General features: G+C 38.7%; 1 protein-coding gene across 41 annotated transcripts; it reads left to right on the top strand.

The window, feature by feature from the left end:
* Window positions 1-76: 76 nt before the first annotated feature.
* On the top strand, window positions 77-27,812 carry spdi (sperm antigen with calponin homology and coiled-coil domains split discs). Of its 41 annotated transcripts, none has more exons than XR_015270820.1 (12): window positions 88-220; window positions 971-1,177; window positions 6,369-6,684; window positions 7,416-7,679; window positions 8,092-8,268; window positions 8,334-9,612; window positions 9,686-9,840; window positions 9,902-10,021; window positions 10,080-10,428; window positions 10,489-10,763; window positions 10,887-11,048; window positions 26,951-27,812. XR_015270820.1 is itself a non-coding variant. In XM_086829271.1 (11 exons), the coding sequence occupies exons 3-11, from the start codon at window positions 6,454-6,456 to the stop codon at window positions 10,974-10,976; spliced, it is 2,937 nt and encodes a 978-aa protein (XP_086685397.1). In that variant the 5' UTR covers window positions 77-220; window positions 914-1,177; window positions 6,369-6,453; the 3' UTR covers window positions 10,977-11,722. The 41 variants fall into 41 exon arrangements, 32 of the variants coding, with proteins under 32 accessions (XP_086685397.1, XP_086685393.1, XP_020802920.2 ...); XR_015270822.1 differs by having other exon boundaries at window positions 93-220; window positions 968-1,177; window positions 9,905-10,021; XR_015270819.1 differs by having other exon boundaries at window positions 93-220; window positions 968-1,177.
* The last annotated feature ends 87 nt before the right edge of the window (window positions 27,813-27,899 follow it).

Below are 27,899 nucleotides of genomic sequence, written 5' to 3'. Positions count from 1 at the left end.
TATATTCCGTAGGGAGATATTTATAATCGATATATCGATACATGGAAACTGATTAGCAAAGTTCACAACCAACAATAGTAGGAACGTTTTTCGCTTCTGTATTGCATTTGCCGTTTCGCTTACTTTCGCTCTCCGGTCACACTAAGCCAAACAAACTAAAAAAAGAAGCGCGTCGCGACGTTAACCGCGGATCGTGGGCGATAACAACAATAACACAAGCGTAATAATATTGACAGCGATAATAGCGCGACCCCTCGCGAACCCTCATCCAGCAGCGGAGATCGATTCTCCTCCGGTGAAAACTTTCCTGCATCTAAAAATAAAACGGCAAACCAAAGGCAGGCAACAACAACGACAGGGCAACGCAGCAGTTGCAGCGCCAGGGGCCGCGGCAAAGGCAGCACGGCCGAAGCATCCAATTGCAAAGGCACATTGTTTTTTTTTTAATTGTGACAAAAAACTAAATGAATATTAATTGCCTATCGGGCGAGGTCATCTTTCTTGTCTCTGTCGCGCTCTCTCGCCGAATTGCACCGCTTCTTGGCGTTCTAGTTGCACCGACCTCTCTTTCGCTCTCTCTCTCGCGCGCGCTGTGCGATGCGAAATAACGGGACCCATCGGCCGACAACAACAAATGGCATTTGCAGATGGCGGCGGCCGCTCATCTAATTGGAATTTGTGCAAAACAGAAACCGAAACAGAAAGAAATGTTCAAAGAGCCGCATATAATTGCTAATTAGTTGCATTTTTTCCATTGTTGCCGCTTACGAATTTCTAATGTAATTAACGGCTGCGCTGTCTGCTGCAAATGCAGCTGTTCGTTGTGTTGTGTTCTGTTTTTTTTTTTTTTGTGTGCCTCATTCCGCTGCATTCTCGGTGGCTTAGTTTATGATCAGTTTTTTTGTTGTTGTAGAGTTCTTGGTGTTATTTTTGTTCTTGTTCTCGTTTCGTTTAACAATAACAATAGCAGAAAATCAAATGTGCAAGAGTCACACACAAATACAAACGTACGCATACCAAAAAGTGGAGACTGCTAGCAAAAAACAACAATAAGAACAGCGAAAGGAAGAAGGAGGAGAGCAAGCCAGGAGGAGAGAAAGAACCGTTTGATTGATTATCGCCGTGCTTCCTGCTCCTATTACTGTTATTCTCTTTTACATTCCCAACGGGACGAAGGGTGAGTAGAAAAAGAAAATAGAAATTAGAAATATTAACTTTTGAACCAGATATTTGTTGCTTTTTGGTTTTTTGGAAACTATTAAAATCGCATTAATTATATAATTCCGGCAAAGTGAAACTTCCACTTTCTGCTTCTAAGCCAGCAACAAAAACAACGGCAAAAAGCCACAAGCAAAACGTAAACCATCAACAAAGAAAACTAAACTTCCAACTTTGAGTTAAATAAAAAAAATAAATGTATAACGAAAGGAAAGAAGCTGAAACCGAAACTGAAGCCACGCATAAATGTTTATGCATTAAAGACGAGCTACATTGTTTTTTTTTTTTTTTTTTTAAGCGAGCGAGCGGGGAAAAAGTTTACATTTCGGCGAGCGAAAATGAAACCGTTTTCTAAAAATAATTTATTTGTCGCCGGCGCGTTTCTATTAATGTAAGAGAAAAAAAAAAAAACAAACTACGAACCAAAGCTTAAGAAACCAACAAATTATACAATGCAACAATAACAATTTAACAATATAACATATGGCTGGCAGCGAACGGCGGCACAGCGAAACAAAGGCCGATAAACACAAACATAAACATATCAAAAGGAGAGCAGCGCATAATTCGAGCGGTAAAACGGTAAGCGCCGACGTCGACGTCGACTTCGACGTCAGCTGTGGCTGCAGAGACTGCGCAGTGCGCTGCAGCTGAAAGCACAAAGAAAATATGTTAAAAATGTTCTGTTAGAGATGAGTCGCTTTGATCACAGATAACGGTTAAATATGGGTTTCAGATTTAATTTCGATTAAAAGCGCTTCTTTATCGTTTATCAGCAAGCGAAATTTCATATATTTATTAATCATAAATATTCGGTAATCATTTCTCCGATTTCTGATAATAATCTCTGCTTTTTTTTTGTATAATTAAATGGACCATCAGCGTTTTTACTCTGATATCGTATTGTCTGCTTCCGTTTATAAGTATTCATGGGGAAATGTTATCACTATAATTCCCAGGCCTAATTAATTGATAGGTTTATCTATATATCTACCGAATATATGAGTAATTATGCTTAATTATGGAATTAATTGAATCTTCCAAAGTATCTTTAGTTCATTTCTTCATTTCCTTTCGCTTTATAACTAGTTTTTAGGCTAGTTAAAGTTTTCCTTGGTAACCTTCAAGTTCTGAAAATTGATCTATGATGAATTAAGACTTAGGGAAGCTATATATTTCACCTTATTTCACTCACACCTATATCTAGTTGTTATTTGTTAACCGATTCTCACCGATCTGTTGTTAACAATTATCTCTTTTTGCAATCCGATATCGTTCGTGATTTTTTCCCACAGCCATGTGGCCGATATGGCCGAATCATTGGACTATAGCGTACAATTCCTTGACGCGCCAAAGCGTAACATTTTCATAAAGAAACACGAAATTCACAGAGCCACTGAAAGGCAACGCGTTGCCCCCCATTTCCTCTCCCCTTTTGTACTTTATTTTTTCACAAGTGAATGCCCGTAGGGGATTCCCCCCTTCCCCTGCAAACTTCTGGTTAGCTTTGAGTGTTATTTTTATTTTGTACAATTATTATTTTTTATACACTTTTTGTTTGTTTGAATATGTCAGGAGCGAATTCCCCCCTTCCCCTGCAAACTTCTGGTTAGCTTTGAGTGTTATTTTTATTTTGTACAATTATTATTTTTTATACACTTTTTTTTTGTTTGAATATGTCAGGAGCGAATGAATAGTCAAGTTTTGAAGTTTTTCAACTGGCGGTTGACCACGGGTTTTCTCAGGTGGCAAACAGTGGTGGCATTTAAGCTTGGGTTTTAGTTAAAAAAGTATTATTATATTTATCTTCTTTCTTATTTATTTCCTATATCATTTAATTTTTTTTGTATTAAAGCTAGTATAATAATTTTAGTCTAAAGCTTCTAACGTCTAAGGGAGCCATTTCCGACCATATAAATCATATATATTCTTGATCAGCATGAAAAATCGAATCGATCTAGACATGTTTGGAAGAAAATATTTTTTTTTTCGATTTTTTTGTCACATTTTTATCATTAAATTTTATATTGTTAAAATTTAGAAAATTGACAAAATTTAAATTTTGTTGAACTTAAAAACTTAGTATGCAAATTTGTTAACCTTATAAAAACTAGCACAGAACAGCTTTCCGAATTGAAATTAATGCATTTTTGGCTGCGTTATGAATTTTTTAAACTTTGATTTGTCTAAAAAATTATAATATAAAAGTAATGATAAATTTCGGTACAAAAATGGTATTTTAATGTTAGTCTGAAGCTTCTAACGTCTAAAGGAATCATTTCCGACCCTATAAATGATATATATTCTTGATCAGAAGAAAAAGCCGAATCGATCTAGACATGTTTGGGAGAAAATATTTTTTTTCGATTTTTTTTGTCACATTTTTATCATTAAATTTTATATTGTTAAAAGTTAGAAAATTGACAAAATTTGAATTTTTTTTTGAGAATTTTTTTTTTTATCCTCAAATTCAATCTTTTATATTTATATTATATTAATAATTTATATTAATAATTCCAAGATATTTTCTAGAAAATCGCGCAGTTCAAGTTGAATTTTCAGGGGCGCCACGATTAATGGTTGATGTGGGGGGGGGGGGAGGGAAAATGGCTAAAATGGGGAAAATGAGGGAGAGCGGTAACGATAAGCGCTGTTTTGGCCTGGCTTTTTGGTCATAGACCTCAAACGTACGTACACACACACACACACACACAGCCCACAAACAATACAAATCATAAAAGAGAAACGTGGAGAGAAAGAAAAAAAAGTAATAATATAATAGAAGAGGGGCGGGGGAGATAGGCCGAGGGAAACGTGGAAGAGGCAGAAATGCAGAAAACCGCAAACGAGCGACGCGCTTTGCTGCCTCTTGCGGTTTCTTTAGCCGTTTGTTGCTTTTCTGATAAGCCCCACGCTTACGCTCAAGAAGCAGCAGAAGAAGCCGAGAGAAGAAAAGCCACAACACTGACGGGAAAGCAATCGAAAGAATGTAGAATCGCATCTAAGATCAAGTTTTAGTAAACTCTTCTAATACTTTGAAGAATAATTATTCTTAAATATACTTGGGATTTCCTTTTATTTCAAGTTTAGTTTGACTTTCCCTAAAAGATACACAATCAAAAGTCTTATACATCATGTGTAATCTTAGGAATTTCCTTAAATGGCTTTAGAGTTATGAAACTTTGCAATCTAATTTGAAATCAAGTCAGTTATGAGCTTAAAGGTGTAGGTTTAGGTCACATTTTTGGGTAAAGAAACTAACAATCTCAAAAGTTGGCATTTACAATATAAAGGTATAAAAATATAAGAAAACTTCCCATTTAAGACGGTCTTTTGAAAGCCAAAATATCAAATGAAATCCAAGCTTAAATACAAAGAAAAAACTGGGTTTTCTCTTAGTCAATTTGAAGATATATAAATATTATATAGAAAATGAATTGTCATTTAATGCCATGAGAGCTTCGCATCTCGTTTTTAAGGTTTTTTTCGACCAAAAAACGTAACGTAAAAGGCCTTTCAAAGGCCAATAAACCCTAATTATTCAATATTTACATTGATTTTATCGGCAATATCTATCCTAAATTCTGGTTTTTATTGTATTTTTGTGCAAAAATTACTTCTCTTTTCATTTAATTGCAATAATATTTCAAAAACTTTAAATAAACCATTGTCAGCCAAATCACTAAGCTTTTGATTTGAATTTCAAAATATTTGGCGCACTCAGGGCTGGATAAGGCTGTCCGCAGTTAGAGCGCCCTCTGGCGGCGAAGTTATGGATATGGAGTGTGGTATTTTTGCCCAACGATCAACGATAACAGCGATTGCGCAAAGGTTTTAGCTTTTTTGTCAAATAATTAACTCAAATATTTAAAAAATTCCTAGAAATGTATTCTAGATTGAAATTAAAAGGTCTTTTTCATGAAATAGCATTGGTAATATACAAATTACATTAAATATTTACTTGTTTCACTTGATATATAGTATTTTTCTTAAATCGATTAAAGTGACAATGAAGTATTATCTAACACCCCCGGCACGGTCACACTGCACTTGTTGTTGTTTGCAGAAACGAAAACGCGCGTCACTTATTTTTTTTTTTTGTTGATTCGTTTGTTTTATTTTGTGTCGCGCATGCGTTGTTCCCATCGCTTTCCGCCGTCTCTACGCTTAAGTTTATATTATTGTTATTCCCCGAACTGTGCAACATTAAATGTATATATTAAAGTACTGCACAAAAAATGAAGTAAAACCTCGGCTCGGTACGTGTGCGTGTGAGTCAGTGTTTAACACTGTGTGCGTTAGTATTCGTGTAGAGTTGGCTATTTGTTTTGTTGGCGTATTCCGGTTTTTCTTTTTTTTTTTTTTTTCTCTCTTTTTTGACGAATGAGAGTGCGAAAGAAATCCCTTTTACAGTTATCTGGTGCAAACAATTAAACGGTGTTGTTGCTATCGTTGATTCTGTCGTGTCGTGTCGTGTCGTGTTTGATTCATTCTGCTGCCCCTCCCCCGTTGCCCCCCCTCCCGCAACAACCGTTTAATGCTCATTCAATATCGTGCTCTCTCTCTGGCACTGGGCACAATATACAAATCTCTAGATATGACCGTCGGATCCGGCATTCTGTCCGTGCTGCGGATAACTTTCCAGAATTTCAATTTCGATTTCATGATCGTCGCGGTTTTGTCGAGTGCATATTAATTGAGTGCCTGCGACTGTGATTGTGGCCATGACTGTGTGTGTGTGTGTTTGTTTTGATTTGGCTCTCTATCTCTCTCGCTCCCCCTCCCTTTTGTGGCGACAACAATGCAATATGATTGTTTGAAGTTGGTTTCTTGTTGCATGCCACTTTATCATCTTTGCCTTGCCGCTCTCCTTCGCTCGCTCAATCGTCGTCAATTTCACTTTTTTTTTTTCTTGTTGTTTCCAACTAAAAGAAAGCAGAGCAAATTGTGATAATAAAAATGTTGGAATAACTGTTAATGAGCCGAAAAGCGATAAAGCGCGATAACCGACAAATAACATACCGATAAAACGATAAATCAACCCGAAGTGCCGCAGCTCAAAGTGGAAGGAAGTTCCTTTGATGGTTTACGTTCTGCAAGGATAACCAATTATCCGCCAACATGATCAAACTGAAATCCTTGTTCCGTAGAGGACAGGGCACCTCCAGCTCGAATTCCTCCAACTCGTCGCACAAGCAGCAACAGCAGCATCAGCAGCAGCAGCAAAAGTCCAGAATGACTGCGGCTCGCCAGCAGCAGGAGCATGAGCAGGAGGAGAAGGAGAAGGAGAAGGTGCTCAAAGAGCAGAAGGAGGAGATGATGATGGGCGACCAGCCGGCGCTTGGCGAGGAACAACTGCCGCCGGGCATGCCTTTCGGTATGGGTTTGCACTTGCCGCACAAGAAGAAGATCCTGCCGCAGGATGTGCGCCCAGCACGCTCTCAGCCGCCGGCAACAAGTAGCAAGGTAACATATATATATTAAATTCTGGTATTTAATTTTTACATAACCAATATTAGTCAGCCGCCCACTGTGCGTATACGCAATGCCACTGCGTATACTTAATATTTAAGCGTAGGCAGAAGATTAGGTTATTTGTCTAAAAGAGGAAGAGAACGAAACCAAATCTAACAAATGATGAAACATCTAAATGGTAGAACGCATAACGTTACACGTTGGGGAGATCTCAACTTAGCTAATAAAGATGGTAACGAAGGTACCACAACAACCCACACAGGATTCTTCAGAGCACATGGCTCAAAGAGAGGGGTTTTACCCTCCTTCTTGGCTGAAATGATGTTGAATTTGTCAGCATCATTGCCCAGGTGATCAAATTAATACGGTTTACTAAGAGGTTAAAGAAAATGTAATCAAAAACAGCACTTAAAAGATCAGAAAAGAAAAGAACTATAGAAATAAATTCTTACATGATCTCATTAAAAAAATCATCTATCCTCAAATTAGCAACTTATTAGAACATCAAAAGGTCAAGGAATCTTCGCTTATTATTAATAAATTAACTAATAATTATAAATATTGAGAAATCAATATATTGAGTGATCAATGCATCAATATATATATTCACATTCATGATATTTCGAATAAAAATTCCTCCCTTATATCTAAACCTGTTAAAATCCATAGTATACCACATATAAACCACCCTTAACTAACTATATCACCTCATTTCCTTGCAGCATGGCACCTTTGATGGCATTCAGAACCCTCCAACGCTAACAACGTCCACCTTGCCGCCCACAACGATGCGTAGCATCGAGGAGACCAACGATCCGGTGACTGTTCCCTATCAGGCGAGCTTCAAGCCACCAGCACCTGCTCCGCCGGTGAACAATGGAAGCAGTAATGCAAGCGAGCAACTGCAGCTGGAGACACGCATCATGGAGCTTCTGCCATATCAAAATGAGGTGGCCAAGCTGAAGGGCGATCTAGTTAAGTTGCAGGTGCGCTAACGAAGAGAGGGAATGCGTCTGATTAAGTTATAATTACTTATATACTAAATAGTTAGTAGCTAGAGAGAATGAGTAAGCTCTAAAAGTAGTCAGCAGAATAGGATCATTCTGTCTGTCTGTCTGTCTTAAAACCACTATAAAGCTGTGCAATAGCTACGGATAACTTAATCCATCTATCCGGGGGCGTTGCGCTTGGCTAGCACCTAAACCCATCCATTGATATTCAATACGTTGTATAGGCGATGCACTCTCAGTCCTTTAATTAATGTCTACAAAGACAGTATAGAGACAGATTTGCGTCGTAGATGAGTAGAAGCAGCGGCAGCAGCTTTAGCGGCAGCAGCTTAAAGGGAAATCCAAACGCTAAACTGATCAGTCCAATGTTTCTTGTGTGTGCTTTCAGAGTCAACAGGAGAAGACCCAGATGGAGATCGGCAACCTGAGATACGAGAACGAATCTCTGCGCAATCGGCTGCGGGACGTTGTGAACTCGCCGCTGTCGGATGCGGAGAAGCACCAGATTATACAAGACTCGCAGCGTTTGCACAGTTCGGCGCCCGCCTCGATTGCCCTGCCCAATGTGAGTGTTGCAGCTTAGATATATTCCCAAAGATTACTAATTCTTTGACTAATACCTCCCTCCAGACAAACGATGCGCAGGATGGCACACCCTGCCTTACACCCGACTGGGATAAACAGTCGTCGTCCAGTGAGATCTCTGTAGCCTGTCTGCAGGACAAGATCATACAAATGGAGGAGACACACTACTCCACCAACGAAGAACTACAGGCCACCCTGCAGGAGCTGGCCGATCTGCAAACCCAGCTCACGGACACACAGACGGAGAACGAGCGTCTGGCCGAGGAGAAGGATGTGCTCTTCCAGTCGCTTTGCCGGCAAACCGAGAAGCTAAACGAATCACGCACGCAGATCAGCACACTGCAGGAGCTCCTGTTGCGCGACACGAAGCAGGCCGCCTCGGAGGTGAGCGCCACAGAGCGCGAGCAGAAGCTCTTGGACCTGATCAAGACGTCGCAGGAGGAGAGAGAAGCGGTGCTGCTCAAGCAGGAGGAACTAAGCGCTGAGCTGGCCGAGCTACGTCAGGCGCGAGAGGTCGCCCAGCAGGAGCAGCAGCGTCAGAGGGATCGAATAGCCTTGCTCGACTCTCAGTTGGACGCGGCGAATGCGGAGCGCCGCCAGGGTGAAGCTCAGTTCTCGCAGGCCAAGGAGGAGATCTCTCAGCGAGCCATCGAGATAAGTCGGCTGAGCACTCTGCTGGAGAATGCGAGGTCCAAGATCGAGGAGCTGGAAGCCGATTTGGCCAGAGGCGATAAGACGGACCTCAGCGATGTGCTCGATGCGGCCAGGAGGGAGAAGGACGCCCTGGAGGAGCGTGTGGCCGAGCTGCAGGATCAATGTTCGCGCAGCCAAGCTGAGCTGAGACGGCTGCGCGAACAGCTCTCCGGTTTGACCGAGGAGTGCAAGGTGGCCAAGAACAATGCCAAGTGCGCCGTCTCCAATCTCGAGTACCGCTTGGAGCAGCTGCAACGCGACAAAGACAAGCTGGCCGGCGAGTGGCAGGTCCTGGAGGAACGTGTCGCTGAACTGCAAGTGCAGTGCAAGTGCCACCAGGAGGACAAGAGCCAGCTGCAGTCATTGCTCAGCGAGACCCAGCGCCATCTGGGCGATGTCCAGGTGCAGCTGAGCGAGTCGGAGCGACGGCTCGAGCAGGAGACACAGCTGCGCCGCAAGGAGGGCGAGGAGTGGCAGCAATTCCAGGCCGACCTCCTGATGACGGTGCGCGTGGCCAATGACTTCAAGACTGAGGCGCTCAGCGCCCGGGAGCAGCTCATGCTCGACAACAAGACCCAGAAGGAGAAGATCCGACTGCTCGAGCAGCAGCTCGATAAGCTCACCAAGCAGCGTGAGTATCCAATGAAATATTCTTTTGATTACATACTGAACTTGTTCCTCTTTTGTTTCTTCCCACTCTCCAGCAGAACTGCAGCAGTCGGAGACGCCGCAGTCGGTGCTGTCGACGGTGCAGCGTGAAATGGAGTTGGCCACACGGCGCAGCAAGCTAAGCTTCAGCCGTCAGGACTCCCGACTCTCTGTTAAGACGCTGATCGAGAGCATCGAGAACAACAAGCCGGTAAGTGGCATTAGTAAGATAATGAATCATTTTTTGCTGACCTATTTGTATTTCCCTTTAGCAGGGCAAGGCCGACGAGGCAGAGTCCCACTACAGTTCCACGTCCAGCCTAAATAGCGGCACTCCAGAGCTGGGAAATACGCCCATTATCCTGCCACCATCCAGTGATTGGCACGAAAGCGTGAGTTTAATTAAATCAAATGAAAGAATCACTAATCTAACTATGAATCCTCTTACAGCTTCGCTTGCCTGTACTGCAGAGCAGTAACCTGCATGTGAACGTGGGCAGCGGAGGGACTGGTGTAAATATTCCAGCTGGAAGCGGAGTAGGAGGAGGATCAGCTAGCACTACCAAAGCCACATTGGCGCTGCGCGATCAGCAGCAGCAGCAGCAACAACAACAGACGCCACCACAGCAGCAGCTGCAGCAGCAAACGGCGACAAGCCAGAGTCAAAATCAGAATCCAATGCAGATCCAGATCCAAAATGTATCCCAGCCTTCAACGCCGGTCACGCCCAGCAGTGCGGGTAGCAACAGCAGCAGTGGACTAGGGCCCTTTGGCAATGTCTCAAAGTCTTTTATAAGTGGTAAAGTGTTGTACAACTGTGTTTATTTACATTTTTCGCTAATATGCTTTGATTTAACAGGTGAACGTAAGGACCCGCTCAATATGCTCATAACGAACGGCGGCTCCAAGCGCAACGCTTTGCTGAAATGGTGCCAGAACAAGACAGTTGGCTATCGCAACATAGACATCACGAACTTTAGCTCCTCGTGGAACGATGGGCTGGCCTTTTGCGCAATCCTGCACTCATATCTTCCCGATCGCATTCCCTACGATCAACTCAGTCCGGCGAATAAGCGTCGCAATTTTTCGCTAGCCTTTGCTGCAGCCGAGTCTGTGGGAATAGGCACCACTCTGGTGGGTATTCCATTACCCTTTCCCGCTGTTCTCTCGTATTAATTGGAGTTTTTGGTTTATTTATGATTTACTTTGGATTTATTTTCGAATTTATGATTAATCTATTTGTAATTTACTTTGCAGAACATCAACGATATGTGCCAGATCGAACGTCCCGACTGGATGCAGGTCATGTCGTATGTGACGGCGATCTACAAGTACTTTGAGACCTAGCGAATGAAAGAATAATGTAGTGGAGAAATAGAAGGAGAAAGTGAAAGAGCAGAAGGCGTAGTTGTAGTTGTTGTAAGTTCTCTTTTTCATTTTTCATTCTTATAATTTTTCTATTGTTTTTCAACTAAGTCTTTTTTATTATTTCCCTCCTCTTATATATACATATTTTATCTTATCTATTTCTTATTACTTTTATTATTATTTTTTTTGTATATTCTTTACATTTTTTTGTTCTTTTAAACCTGCCTTTCTTTCTGTGTTTTTACCGATGTGCAGTGGTCACCTTTATATAGATTTTTTGTTTGTATCATTATTTTTCGTGGTTTCTTTGATTTTAACCTTTAGGTTAGGTTTATCTATTATTTGAACTGAGAAGCTTTGAAGGCTGTTTACTCCTATCAGGCTTCCACTAAACCTCCTTTTCCACTGTATGTCGGTAGAATAGGTTTTGTTTATTGCTTGTGGAGCTACAGAGTTTATTTTTACACGCAGAGAAATGATTATTAGGCGACGATGAAGCATACACTATAGAGATAAAGATCAAGTTAACGATAGAGAGGAGATGAAGAGCAGGTCTCCGGCCTAGCTTTAGCTTTAGTATATATAATTATTTATTCCAACTATATCAGATAACTTAACTTAAACAGCAAACAAACTGTATTTTTTTCTGTCAACGATTCATTCTACGATCTAACCATAAAGAACAAAATATGCTTAAAAACAGAAGGCAATTGAAACAATTAAAATAATGCTTGTTTTATTTAATTCACTTTGAATTACTATATCATTTTTGAAAGCCTCTTTTGGCTTGCTTAAAGAGTTTTTTTTACAGAAAATAAAATCAACACACCAATCGCCAAGGATATACGAAAACAAATCGCAAAGTTGGAAATGCGAATGGAATTTGTTTCTCGTTTCCCCTTCGCCTATTCCCCCTCTGTCAGTCTTCTGTCTTCGAGGGTGGCTCCCGAGCCTGGCTTTCGGTGCCCAACCCTGTCATATAATCTTAATTAAGGCCGGCGCCGCCTTAAGACCACGGATTTGGTGGCAATAAATTAAAAATTCTTTTGAAATTTTACAGCTTTAGCAATTTGCATTTTTTGTAATCAAAATTTTCTGAGCCGTCGCAACGCTGCTTATTAAAATAGATCAATCTCTTTTCTCGCTGGAAGGAACTCTCTCTCTCTTTGGTTTTTTTTTAAGTCCTGCAGGAAGTGAGCGAGGGGAAATGGGTTCTGCTGGTAATAGGTGGGGAGGTGGGGGAAGGTAGGAAAACTCTCAAAATGGCGGGCTCCTTGAGCAGCGGGAAATTTCCCTCGAGTGGGAAAAAATTTCCCCCAAAGGAGAACGAAAGAGACGGCGCCACTGATGATGATGATGGCTGCATTTTCCGTGGGCGGGATTCCGGACGTGGTTGGTCGAGCGAGAGATTCCAGAAAAAGGGGGATGAAGTGCCTCAGACTGGGGGAGAGGGGCGGAGAGCTGGGTGTGGCATGTGGCCGAGGATTTAATTAAGTGTCCATGCCACGCCACAGGGATGCGAACAGCATGAGCAGTGATTTTTGTTGCTTTTTTATTCTTTTCTTTTTTTAATTTAAAACAAGCCGATGATTGATGTACTCGAGGCTAATGAGGAGAGGCAGGGTCAGAACTGGAGATGGGGTTCCCTTCAGGCTTTTGTTTATTAAGTATTCTATAGATGGAGATTTTTTGTGGAGGCCTTACAGAAATCTGGCCCTGGTTACCAGGTACTTTTTTATAGCAGACTTTTAGGACCCACAAAAAAGAGCTCTTCTTCTTTTTATACATCTCCTAAATAATTGCTAAATATATTCCAACTTAATTGAAATAAAATAAAATCCTATCTTAACTCCTTCACCGAGTTATCCTTTACTTCAAGCCAAAGTCACGTATTTGCTAAGTTTCCCCCCCAAAAAAAAAACCTTTAAGCTCCTATACAAAGGCAGACCATTTCCAGGATAAAAGCAAATTGTATCTGTCAATTAGGCGGCTCTTTTGCTCCTGTCCAGCTCTCCTTAATGTCCTGCACATGTCGAAAATGAAATTAAACGCTGACGCATCATTTGCTGACCAGCCACTAACAAAAAAAGAGAAAGAATCGTGGGGAAAATGCTTAGTCATAAATCAGGGAATCGGCAAAAATAAATTTCAATGCGGACAACATTTTAATATACAAAGCAGACACTGACCAAGACAAAGGGATCAGAGGACTAGAGTTATATACATATCTATATCTATATATATTTGCTTTATACACTCACTCAATCGGTGGCAGCGAAACTATAAAAATATTATCTATAGTTTCCACTTAAATGCACAGCGGCACTTACCGGACGACGCTCGTTTTCGTCCTCCGTGTGTGTCCTTGTCCACCACCCAATTTTCCCCCCACACACACACATGTGTGTGTGGATAAATCATAATGGTTAATGTGCACTCATAAATGGATAAGCTCGATTTGGCGTTGAAACACTGAAAGAAAACCCTATAGGGTTGCACGTTACAAGCTTCTGAATAAAATTATAACATTATTTATGTCGAAATGTATCAATATTTTTATATGAACATTTTTTAGATAAATCAAAATTTAAAAAATTCATAACGCAGCCAAAAATGCATTAATTTCAATGCGGAAAGCTGTTCTGTGCTAGTTTTTAAAAGATTAACAAATCTGCATACTACATTTTCAAGTTTAACAAAATTCAAATTTTGTCAATTTTCTAAATTTTAACAATATAAAATTTAATGATAAAAATGTGACAAAAAATTCGTAAAAAATATTTTCTACCAAACATGTCTAGATCGATTCGGCTTTTCGTTCTGATCAAGAATATATATAATTTATAGGGTCGGAAATGACTCCTTCGTGAGTTACAAGCTTCTGACTAAAATTAAAATACCATTTTTGTACCGAAATTTATCATTACTTTTATATTATAATTTTTTAGACAAATCAAAATTAAAAAATTCATAACTCAGACAAAAATGCATCAATTTCCATTTGGAAAACTGTTCTGTGCTATTTTTTATAAGATTAACAAATCTGCATACTGCATTTTCAAGTTTTACAAAATTCAAATTTTGTCAATTTTCACAATTTTAACAATATAAAATTTAATGATAAAAATGTGACAAAAAATTCGTAAAAAATATTTTCTACAAAACTTGTCTAGATCGATTCGGCTTTTCGTTCTGATCAAGAATATATATGATTTATAGGGTCGGAAATTATTCCTTCATAAAGTTAGAAGCTTCTGATTAAAATTAAAATACCAATTTTGGCCCGAAATGGATCATTACTTTTATATTATAATTTTTTAGAGAAATCAAAGTTTAAAAAATAACGCAGCCAAAAATGCATTAATTTCAATTCGGAAAGCTGTTCTGTGCTAGTTTTTATAAGATTAACAAATCTGCATACTGCATTTTTAAGTTTTACAAAATTCAAATTTTGTCAATTTTCTAAATTTTAACAATATAAAATTTAATGATGAAAATTTGAGAAAAAAATTGGAAAAAAATATTTTCTTCCAAACATGTCTAGATCGATTCGGCTGTTCATTCTGATCAAGAATATATATGATTTATGGGGTCGGAAATGACTCTTTCGTGAGTTACAAGCTTCTGACTAAAATTAAAATACCCTGCAAAGATATAAAAATCTATATATTTTTTATTTCCTAAAATTCCTATATAGAAGCTTTATCTTTCATTATTATATTACAGTTTTGTGAAATTGAATTTAAGGAATGGTAATATTATAATTTTAGCGAAAGATAAATAATATAAATACTTACAAGAACTTTCGCTACTAACTTCGATTATACAAATCAAAAAGTCTTGTATATTCCCCACTTATATCTCCATATTTTGACTTCTTCGCAAGTATTTTGCCTACTATTTTCTCCCGGTGTACGTACATATGCTCCAAACATAAGGAGAGAAACACCAGCACGTGATGGCCAATATGGGTGTGCATATGAGTGGCGAGTGCTTGGAGGAATGGGTGGGTGGACTCGGATGGATATACCCGATACTAAGAGATATATATGGACAGATAGTGCCCGGATCGGACATTGCTCATTCAGGTCAGGTCATGTCAACTCAGGCGGCGGCAAATCGTTTTGTGTGCGTGTCATTTATGGGTCATTTGCCATGGTTGCACACAGAAAACCTGGAGACCACCAACAAGTGAGCCGGAAATTATTGGGGGATATAAGTATACACATCAGAAATGTATTAATATATAGAAAAGGTATTCGAAAAAGAAGATTTTAGAGTGTTTACTGTAGAGAGAGATCAAGAAGAAAAGACTTTTACAGCTTAATTTTAATAAATTAGTAAAAAGAAATGGACAAATGAACAGACGGACTCTGGTTGAATAGCATTTATTGATTATTCGAAACAAATAATAATAAAAAAGATCATTTTCTTAGCTCTATCATATATTTCTTATGAAATATATAAAGAGTTGAAACATATAGATTTCATTTAAGCCCAATTAATAATTTATAAAACACAAGTCTTGCCATATGGTTTAACCTTAAATCCCCCTTCGATTTCCATATTCGATTTTCCACTTGCTCTAGATTTTTAAAGGAACAAAAAAAATGCAGGGAAAATAGGAAAACAGACCACACACACAGACAGACACATGACTTCCTGTCATAGTTGGACTTAAATTCGGAACTTGGGGCTTCTTAGCATTACCATTTCCGATGCCCAAAAGTCAAATCCTGTTTACTGCCTGTCAACTTATAAACAATTTTCCATAATAATGATGCCGCCGCCGATGGGAGCAACTTTTGCGGCGGAAGCGGCGCCTTTTCAAAACTAACAAAAAAAAAAAAAAAAAAGAAGGGAAATGAATATAAAAAACTAAAAGAGAAGAAGGATTATAATCGAAGAGCAGCGAGACAGAGATTAAATGCAACTGGGCAACATTTCCGGTTTGATTTCAACATGTCCAGATTCGATTTGACTTCCTCCTTTATTGGGTTTTTCAACAAAAGAGCTTTATGATTTTCCGGTCAAATACAATTCAAACGGCGGCTGCACTGCATCCTCTTACATCCTTACAAATCAACAAGCATGACACATTGCCATCGAACCATTGTGCTTGGGCTGCTCTCTCCTCAAGGAAGTACTAAAAAGTTGAATGTGGAAAGGCAAGTCCATGGATGACAGTCATCACAAAAGAACCATGGAGTGCCCGTCACTGCCTCTCGGGTTTTGTCTTGTACTCTTCTTTTTATTTTTCCCAAAAGGGGATCGGCTAGAGATCCCTTCCTTCGTCGTTTCTTGGGTCATCGAGGCTGAGGGTCAATAAATTGTGATTAGACAAATGCAATTCACTTTTTTAATGCTTCCTTTCGCTCTATCTCTCTCTGAGTTCTCAATGGACACATGAGAGGGGGGCAGGGATTTGTTCTAAAACTAAATGAATTTAGTTATTTGATTAGATTTGATGTAGTTTATATATTTATAAATAAATACCTCTTAAATAGTCGCAAGTTGCTACGTTTGGTCATGTAAATGTCTTGTACGACCTTCCTGCTAAACGATCCCCATTACGACAATGCTATAAAAATTCAATAAAGAAATCCCTCAGGTCTTGGGTCCTGGGAATAGGAATATACATATATGTATATATCTAAGGAACAAGCCTCATGAATCTTGTCCCACGAGCTGTGTAACATTGTCAGCTAATAAGCATCAGGGCCAAACGTTTGTCGAGCCAATAAATGTGTTTGTGTTTGCAACAAATCTAAATCTCAGACCCCCTGAAACCACACACAACCCCCCTCTTTTTCTCTCTCTGATCCTGAATCCTTGCCCTTTGTCCTTTGCCTCACTTTCCCTTGCACGCATGAACTGCGTTTCCTTTCTTTTGGCACTGGGAGAAATAGAATAGAAAGTAAATATATAGAAATAATGATAATATATATGGACTAAGAAAGTAAAAATTAAACTTCTCTTTATAATATCAAAGTCCTTATAATATATATTTTATTTATATTCCAAGTGCATACCATTTTCTTCTTGTGTGACGACTATAGTATTTTCCTTTGGAAGACTCATGCTCAGCCTCAGTTTCATGCAGTGTCAATGTTTGTTTAGCACCCCTCATCGTTCGTCGTCCTTCGTCCTTTGCCCTGTGTGCTAACCAGATTTCAATTTGTGCCAGAGCAAAGTGTTTATGAGATTTCGAGCTGCTGCTGCTAAATGGCCGAAATCCTTGTTCCTGCCGCCGCTCGACACCCTCACAGGACCTCGCAAGGACTGTGCGTCCGATATATGCCATATAGTCGCTTTTATTCAGCCCATTGTTTGGCTTTGTTTGTGTCCTGTTTGGTTTGGTTTGATGTAATGTGACATGATGGCTTCATCAAAAGCGCATTAAAAACAAAGCAGAACCAAAGGAAAATATAAACACACAAAAAAGGAAACGGTAATCCTGAATCCTGAATCCTCGTAAATTGGTCTTCTTTTGTATACCAAAGAGAGAGAGATAAGCCAGTTAAGATTGTTATTGCTTTATAGTTTTCCTTATAGTTTTCTCTGGTTTACTTGTTTTGGGGACTTCATTAATATCACCTTGTTATTTGAAATCATTAAAATCCTTATTATTATTTAGGCCAACAGCCTTTTTTGATGGTTTTTGAAGCGCTAAACTCTAATCCTGTTAACAAAAAATACGTTAACTTCAATCGGCATTTTATTTTCCAAGCTTTTACCCATTTTCGGATGTACTTTTTGCATCATTTGACTGGCTTTAAAGTTTGCTCCGGATTTTAATTATTTGTGGAAATAGTTTTGCTAAAGTTTGATTCTTGTGAATCTGTTTGAAACATTTTCATCTCACAATTTTTGGCTTTTGTGTCAAACGCTTGAACTGAACACTCTGCTCGGCATAGTAACTGAAAGTTTATCAGATAGAGCTATACCGAAATTTTCAAAAAAATTAAGCAGATCGTAAAGTCATGCAACCACATCGAAATATTATAAAAATGGAAGATGGTCCTCCTCCTGGGCGTCGTAGTGACCGGTTGAGGCAGCGAATTCGGGCAGCCAACCGGGCCGCCAGGGAAGCTGTAATGCAGATGAGTATTTCTAGATCCTCTCCTGCTATTATGGGGTCACAAGGACGTCCGCAAATTGAGGTCGCTAACCAGGAAGCTAGTGAACCAGCTTTGGAAGTGGGTATTTCTAGATCCTCTCCTGCTATTATGGGGCCACGAGGACACCGACGAATTCGGGCCGCCAATCGGGCCGCTAGAGAAGCTGTGAGGGAGCTGAGTATTTCTAGATCCTCTCCTGTTATTATGGGGTCACAAGGACGTCCGCAAATTGAGACCGCTAACCAGGCTGCTAGAGAAGCTGCAGTAGGATTGCATATTGCAAGATCCTCCCCTGCTATTATGGGGTCACAAGGACGTCCGCAAATTGAGTTCGCTAACCAGGATGCTAGTGAACCAACTATGGATTTGGGTATTTCTATATCCTCTCCTGCTATTATGGGGCCACGAGGACACCGTCGAATTCGGTCCGCCAACCGGGCCGCTAGAGAAGCTGCATTAGGATTGCGTATTGCTAGATCCTCCCCTGCTGTTATGGGGTCACAAGGACGTCCGCGAAACCCGCCTAGCCGGGCAGTGATCAGGGCCCGAGTTGCATCGCTTCCAGTCTCCGAGGACTTGGAGGAAGCAGAAGCAGGCGCCTCAAGATCATTAATAAACTGGGAAGCAGCAACAGCGGCCGCTCCAGAAGCTGTACCAAATATGGCATCACCAGAAAATGCACCTGCATCGCCTTCAGCTGCCGAAGCCTCAGCCGCCCGTAGAGCTCGAAGAAATCCATTCGTGTCATTCAATTTGGAATCCCGCAGAGAGCGTCTCAGGAACCGGGCCAGGACAAGTAGAGAGCGTGGAGATGAATATCGGATTCAGCGTGAACTTTGCAAGTTTGATCAAGATCCGCCCGAAGGCTGTCGCATCGATATTGATGAGGATGATATGTTCCACTGCTACGCAACAATCGATGGTCCACCCAATACGCCCTATGAGGGCGGGATATTTGATCTTGAAATCATCTTTGGCGAGCAATATCCGTTTAAACCGCCCGAGGTATTTTTCCACACACCCGTATTTCACTGCAACATTACGCTGAGTGGTGAGATATGTATGGATATTTTGGAATCTGAATGGTCGCCAGCCATAACAGTGGCATCATTGTTGATAGGAATCCGATCGATTATGACAGATCCCAATGCAGACGATCCCCTGGTGCTCGATCATGCCACCATGTACATTGAGAATCGCAGGGAGTACGAGGCCCAAGCACGCCGCTGGACTCGCAGGTTTGCCAATTCAGATTAGAGGCGGTACCATCTGGCTTTCCTAAATGTCCTTAGACATTCTTTAATTATCCGTTGACATCGCATTTTATACATTTTGGCACTACAAAAACATGAACGTTTCGATTAAAATTGCAGTTAAAAAAATGAAAAGAAAGTGAGAAGTGGCGATGTCCTTTGTGTTCTATTCCTATTCTAGTTTTAAACTTATAGATCGATTGGTCCTTAAGAGAGGGAAACTGAGCTTCAACTCCTTCACTCTCAGGAGCAGGGACATTTTACAGTCAAAAAATCGGTGTAGCATTTGAAATAATCCCATGATATGATTTTAATATAACTTTTAAATTACTAAAGGAATCAAACGTGGATTTGTTCAGTTCAAAATTATACAAAATTATAATTTTATACCAAAATTTCTACATGTAAGCTCTTCTAAGTTTTCCAAAGTTGTATTACAAATACAGTCTTGGTCCTGGCTTTTGCCAAAACCAAAACTAATTTAGTTCGTCGGGAGATAATGTCCTTTTCCTCTTGTTTTTCATAATTTTCTAAAGTCAAATTCGAGTTTAGCGCATGAAAACCCTTTGGAAAAGTATATTTTGGTTCTTAATTCTTCGATTTTTGTTTAACTTTGTTGGCCTTTCTTATATAAGAAGTAAAGTTTTGGATGTTTAGGAACTTACATGGTGGAAATGAATTAAATTCCATGGAGTGTAAATTCTAAAAAAGCCTAAAAAGTATATGGGGGACTTTTATAAACCTTTACTTAACCATATTTAATAGTTTTTAATATACTTTTTGATATAACATAATCACTGAATAGAGGAATATCATAACAAAAGATCTTTATTTTAGAAATTCAAATTCCCTTTTTATATTTTCGAAAGGAAATCCATTAAACTTTGCTTTTTAAAACTTAGCACAGAATATTAAAACTAGGTTTTTGTAAGCCCAAAAATTAATCAAAATTATAAAAAATAGAATTGTATTATAAAGTTAACCAATTCACTTGGTATTTGGATGACTTCATTCAAAACTTTGGCTTTTCGCAAGGGTTAGAGCCTCGGCCAGGAGCCGTGGCACAGGCCAATGCACTGTTGGTCTAGAGGCAGGGAGGCAAATCAAGGCAGCAAAAGGATTCAGGCCATTAAGTTCCGGAAGCGAGTCGATAACCAGACAACAAGTATACAAATCTAGCCAGTGGTCGGGCAGGAGCTGTGTCCTGTCCTGCCTGGGAATATTTATGTGAGGTGGTGCTCCTCTCCTCCTCCTGTGTTTGTTCATTGCAGTAATTGGCTGGCGAATCCGACAAACAACTTTTCTGCATATGCAAAAGCGGCGGATAAAAATAATAATAAAAACAAGAAGGGAAGCTAACTTCGGCACACCGAAGTTTATATACCCTTGCAGATTGAAATTCGATCACTAGGAATTAATGCAATATAAATTATATATATTTACCTTCCTATTTTTAACGATCGTTTGTATGGCAGCTATATGATATAGCTGTCCGATTTTCATAAAATTTTACACAAAATTTAAGATTAATATACATTGGCTATATCTCAAATTTAATGAAAATCTGTTGAAAACTAAAAAAGTTGTAATATACTTCCCTTAAAATCTTCCTATTGTTCCTATAGCGGCTACATATATATGTATATATATAGTCCACCGATTCGCCATCCTCCGACTTATATACTAGTTAAATTACATAGAAGATTAACTCCATAGTTTCATTGAAATAGCTTTAAATTTGTTCCAAAACACATCTCGCACATCTATGCTTATGATTCCCAACTGGTTCTAACCTCCCCGGAACGAAGTGTCTTCTACCGGCCATGTCTCGGATACGTGTTGTTACAAAGTTGCAAGTCATTGTTTATTAGTGTTCAAAGTTAGTTTATCACTGCTCATAGATAATCACTGCTCATAGATACTTACTCTTCAGAGTTACTTACTGCTCATAGTTAATTACTGATCATAGTTCTATAAATCGTCCGATGGTTCCTATATCAGGTATATATAAGTCTATATATAGTTCACCGATTCGCCATGCTCCGATTTATATACTAGTAAAATTATATATAAGAATAACTCCATAGTTTCATTCAAATAGCTTGCTTTTGCTTCAAAATAAATTTCGCACATCTGTGCTTATGATTCCCAACTGGTTTTAACCTCCCCGGAACGAAGTGTCTTCTACCGGCCATGTCTCAGATATGTGTTGTGATACAAAAGTTGCAAGTCATTGTTTACAAGTGTTCAAAGTTAGTAAGTGATCATACATACATACATACTGGTCATAGATAGTTCGATCATAGTTACTCAATGATAATAGATAATTACTGATCATAATTATTTACTGATCATAGTTACTTAATGTTAATTGATGCTTACTGATCATAATAACTTTCTGGTCATAGTTCAGAGTTACTTACTGCTCATAGAAACTTACTGATCATAGTTAATTACTGATCACAGTTATTTACTAATCATAGATGGTCTTTCACTCCGTTACAAACTTCTGACTGAAATTATAGTACCCTGCAAGGGTATAAAAATATGTAACAGAGAGACAGCCAAGAAAAGCAAAGGAAAATGAATCAAAGCGAAGGCATCCAGGATAAACTTTTGCTTGGCCGGCTGAAAATTATATTCCCGTTTTCGTTTTTCATGAAACGTTCGAGTGATACCCTGGAATATTAATCTGCTTAATTTCTCTACTTTTACTTGAAAATAATTCCTTAAAATATAACCGAGTTATATCGATTCATGCGGAAGTCTGTATAAAAGTGGATTGTTTTTACGTTTATTGATTATATTTATATTCTGTTTGATTTATGAATTTAAAAACTAGAAAAATTAAATACTTTTCTCACTTAACTTTATGTCTAAAATACCCTCTCCAACAAGCAAAGTAAACAAAGCTTTGTTTTATGCCGCGGCTGGACGACTAAATAAATAAAAAAGAAAATATATATATATATACTATATACATTTATAAAAATAGGAAAAGAAAAGGGCCGTCGGCGGGAATTAAGCAACCCTTCCGTTGCAAATAAATCAGCAAATTAATCGCACAGCTCCGAAGTGTAGACCGCAGTGACTGCCTCACTCCGCCGTTTTCTCTCCATTTCTATTTCTATTTTCTATTTCCCGGAAACGGAAACGCACACACAGTTAGCCACACATCAAATGCGAATTGAGAAAGACCGAAAATCGAGTAAACTTTCTGGCCATTTTCAAGTGGATTTAAATTGGTTTTTGAGGCGAAACCGCAGTCGAGATGGGATTTGAAAATATTTGCCAATTTTTCAGTTTACAATTTGCGGGGTTTATTTGTTGCTTCTTGGCTTGGCCTTCGTCTCCTGTTTGGTCCTGTCTGCCGCTGAACGGCGACACATTTCCGCTTCCGCTGGCAGGACAACCCCTAGGTCCCGGGCTTTTGGGATTCATTTGATTTGACTTTTCACGTTTCATTTAGCAAACGATTTCATTAGCTAAAAAGCGCAGTGGAAAGTGGAGAGAATACATATTGTCCATGTCCTTGCTCTCCCTTTTTTCTTTCTTTTTTTCAATCGCAATCGCCTGGGCGTATCCTTCCCCCTGGTTATCTCTCTTCTTGCCCTTTTTTTTATATCGCCATTCAAGTTTGTTTTTCCGCTTAAAGTATTTTTATTGAATCTTATCGTTTTTTATGGCCACTCACATAACAAAAAGTTCCCCGGGGGGCAGCTCTCACTCTCCATCTCTCTCTGTAATGCTAATCTAAACAAATTTCGTCATTAAGGGTCCTTGGACGGCCAGGGATCTCCTTCTGGCAGCCTCTGTTTGCTCATAAAATATTGTCAATCAATTCAATTACAAGTTGACATCATTGTTACTTATTGTTGACGTCGATTGTCCGGTCGTGAGTCCTGATTTATGTTTGGCTACAGACTGACCGCTTTTGTGAAGGAGATAGGATAGACGTTGGGGTCCTGATCCTGATGGCCTCGTTTTATGCCAGGGCATCCGGTCCAAGTGACTCCCTCGGATGTCCTCCAAGGGAACATGTATCTGAAAAGGAAGTATACAAGCATTGAAATATTCTTTCTGTGTATTTTTTGCGCAGCTTTCAAGCACATCTCCCAGGACAGGTGTCCTGGACACACACAGCCTCTCCAGCTTAGAGAGGGCACTTTACTCCGTAGGACTTGCAGGAGCGTGTCAGCTCATATTACAAGGCAGGGGCTAGCGCGAGTCCTTAAAACGTTGATGACGCTGACGCCTACCCCTTTCACTTTGAATTTCCCCGCACAATTAGGCGGCACACGACACGGACAAGGTCACAGGACACACAGGATACAGGGATACAGGGACACAGGGGACACACTCCAAGGCAACCCTTTTAATGACTTCCGCTGACGCGCTTTTCCATCGCTAATTGCAGCATTTTCCATTTCCATTGATTGATTTTCCTCCCCCACATCTTGCTCCTGTGTTTGCTTTGTCTGCTTCTTTTGTTGCTTTGTTTATTTACCAATAATAATGCAATAAAAGGCCAAAAAGGTTGAACTCTCTGGCTCTTGAGGTGTGTGGGCGACCATCGAGAAGGGGAACTAGCATTTCAAGGGAACACCTATGTACACACTGGGCGAAAAACTTCCATTTTTAGTTATATGTATGATTTTTCTAGGAATTTAAATAGTTATACATACTGCAAATCTGAGGAATTTTACTTTAAAACATACTTTAAAAATTGATTTTTAATGTCAAGTCATCCATATGATATTCAGTGTCATATTTATGTCGATAAATTATATTGAACTTTGGGTGTCTTTATCTAAAATTCTTAGAAAAACTCTGTTCAGAGTTACTTACTGCTCATAGTTAATTACTGATCATAGTTCTATAAATCGTCCGACTGTTCCGATATCAGGTATATATATGTCTATAAATAGTTCACCGATTCGCCATGTTCCGATTTATATACTAGTAAAATTATATATAAGAACAACTCCATAGTTTCATTTAAATAGCTTGCTCTTGCTCCAAAACAAATCTCGCGCATCTGTGCTTATGATTCCCAATTGGTTCTAGCCTCCCCGGAACGAAGTGTCTTCTACCAGCCAAGCCTCGGATACGTGTTGTGTTACAAAAGTTGCAAGTCATTGTTTACAAGTATTCAAAGTTAGTAACTGATCATACACACTTACTCGTCATAGATATTTACTGATCATAGTTACTTACATCATAGTTAATTAGTGGTCATACTTACTTACTGTTCAGAGTTACTCACTGCTCAAAGATACTCACTGCTTATAGATACTTACTGCTCATAGATACTTACTCTTCAGAGTTACTTACTGCTCATAGTTAATTACTGATCATAGTTCTATAAATCGTCCGACTGTTCCTATATCAGGTATATATATGTCTATATATAGTTCACAGATTCGCCATGCTCCGATTTATATACATTATTAAAATTATATATAAGAACAACTCCATAGTTTCATTTAAATAGCTTGCTCTTGCCCCAAAACACATCTCGCACATCTGTGCTTATGATTCCCAATTGGTTCTAGCCTCCCCGGAACGAAGTGTCTTCTACCGGCCATGTCTCAGAAATGTGTTGTGTTACAAAAGTTGCAAGTCATTGTTTATTAGTGTTCAAAGTCAGTAAGTCTGATCATACATACATACTGGTCATAGATAGTTCAATCATAGTTACTTAATGATCATAGATAATTACTGATCATAATTTTTTACTGATCAACGTTACTTAAAGTTCATTGATACTTACTGCCCATGCCCATCTCCCTTTATTTTATTATTTGTTATATTTTAATATATAGTTTCGCATAGGTTTTAAATAATATTTTAATCTAATTCAATAATATCTTTAAAAATATCTGAAATATAATCCTTAAAATTAATTCGAAGTATCATACAAATAATAGAAAGGTTTTTAACTTAGCAGGGAATATGCAAAGTTTCTTTGAATAGGGTATATCTTCACCAAGTTTAAAATATTTTATTTAAATATTTATAGCAAAACCTTCTACCATTTATATATATTGTTTTAAAGGGTATTTGTAACTCTCCTTTCGCTCAGTGCACCTTTTACAGGTGACTTGTGCGCTGCTCTTTTGTCTGCTAATTGCATATTCCATATGATATCTTATCGGTTAGGAGATCGCAGGGCATCGTATCGATGTCGTGGGAAGGTCCTGCCAAGGTGCATTGTGAGTGTGGAGTATTCAAATTCAAATTAGTCGATCGACACCGCAGCCACCACCGAAAGGATAACGAAACCCTAAAGGGGTCATGTGAAAGTGCAAATTTTTATTGGTTTAATGGGTTTTTGGCTTTTGTTTTTTTCTTGTCTGTGATTTCGGGGGAGTGTGTGCCAGTGTGTGTGTGTGTTTGTTGTGCGAGTAAGCGTGCGTGCGTCCTTTATGCAAATCATTGTAATGCAATATTTAAATTGATGTTCGTGGCTTTTTAATGACGCACGCAACTCCCTCTATCAGAATATATATACATCTATATATATATATCTCTGTTTTTCCGCTTCCATTAGGGGTAACTTTGGGGAAATCATTGGCTTCTTAGCCAGACTTTTCCCAACTTATTGACATGTTAATTAGAGGCATGTGAACATAGATTCAGTTGGCAAAAATCGTGGGAACTGGCGATGGCGTCATTCGAAACCATTAAGGATTTAGTTTCATTCAGTAATATGTTTCATAAATCATTTTAAAGCGTAATAATTGAGATTTCAATTTTAAAACATATTAAATTACATTTTAAACTAATTGACTTGTGTTGCGTTAGTAAATATAAAACAAAGCTTGTCCTTAATTAATTATTTATAAATTGTTAAAGTGAATTTAAAGCCAACATTTAATTGTTTTTTTATTTTATTACAAAATCGAGTATAAATATTTGTAATAAAAAACATAAACAGAGTTGCATTCCATATATTTTTTTAATCATTTTAAAAATCATACAAGAAGCATATGCTTAACGAGATATCCTTAATATTTTGAGTTTATTAGGACTTCATTTATTATTATTTTTCCCTGGTTTTAGAATAGATAAACCTACACTTTTTTTATTACCCAAGCATCGAATTAATAAAGCATTTTAAATTCAAAAATTTCACTAGATTTTCTTTACTATAAAATGTTTTTAATAAGGATTAATTATTAAATTAATAAAATACATACAAATAACTAATGTTGCTGGACTTTTGTCCTTAGAAATTCTGTATTGAAAATGACTAAACTATTTATTTGTTCATGTATAATAATAATGTTTTGATTTGAATAACTTTACTTTACTTGCATTTAAAATTAATCAAACTTACTAGTAATGTGCTATCTATAACGCTTGACTGTAGCTGTATTTGCTTGTATTTAACATTAAATTTAACGCTTTTAAATAACTTATTTACTCGTAATTTAACAGTATTCTTTTCCAAGAATATCAATAAAGTTCAATAGTAAATTACATTTTCAATTACCTTCAGAAAGGACATTTCTAATATGTCCTATTTATTTATTAAACCGATGCCTAATCCCACCCGATTAATTACCCATTTCAGATACCACAAAGACCTGCTGATCCCTGTTATATCCCTGAACCACCTCCTCCACCCTGCCGCCTCCAACCACCTCGATTGTTCACACCCCATTTGGAGAGAGTGAATCTGTGAATGCACAAAACCTCATTCACACCCATAAAGTAAACTCTGGCTGTCGTCTGCGGGTTTTCCACGGGGTCAGCAAATCGTCAACATATTGGCCGCATCTTCATAAATAAATAAAAGCCAAAAGGCAAAAGGCAAAAGGCAAGGCAAGGCAAGGAAAGCTAGGACAAAAGGACCTCATCTCACCCCCAGGACAAACAAACTGAAAAAAAAAAACATGATGCACGTGCGAGCGGGTGGACTGGGCAACGGATGAGGGAAAACAGAAAAACAATTGACTCTGGACAAGATTACATGGCAGGAAATTCAATTTTAAAAGCAGCTGCCACGTGTCCTTTTAGTGCTTGAAATTGTAACAATTATATTGGCTGGGCCCAGTGCGAGGGTGGCTTCTCTCGGGGATCGGGGTCCCGGGTCCCGGGGATGGGATGCAATCCACCCAGTCATCGTCCATCGCTCATCGATGAGGCCCACGATGAGTATGAATACGTAATTCCTATTCATTCCCCGCTCAAATTGAGCAATAAACGCGCCGCTTTCAAATTGCGTTACAAATAAACAGAGGAAATGCCCGAGTGCACTTGAAGAAAAATAAAATAACATGCAATATATCTAATTTATAAACAGAAAACTTAACTTGCCTCTTTAAATTATAAAAAATACCATTTGTATTGTAAATTAAACTTAATTGTATAAAACTTTTGCAGACTTTAGAGAATTTCAGCTTAAATCTTTAAATATACATTTTAAAATACTAGTTAATTTCTTTCTCTTTAAATTGTTATAAACCTTTCTAAAAGCTGTTTCAATTTTGTATATTTATACCCTTGCAGGGGCTAAAAAT

Source organism: Drosophila serrata, unplaced genomic scaffold (genome assembly GCF_035046125.1).
Source record: "Drosophila serrata isolate PLE 108 unplaced genomic scaffold, ASM3504612v1 contig_190, whole genome shotgun sequence".
NCBI lineage: Eukaryota > Metazoa > Arthropoda > Insecta > Diptera > Drosophilidae > Drosophila > Drosophila serrata.
Note: the sequence above shows the minus strand (reverse complement) of the source record. Positions and strands in the feature narration are given on the sequence as shown.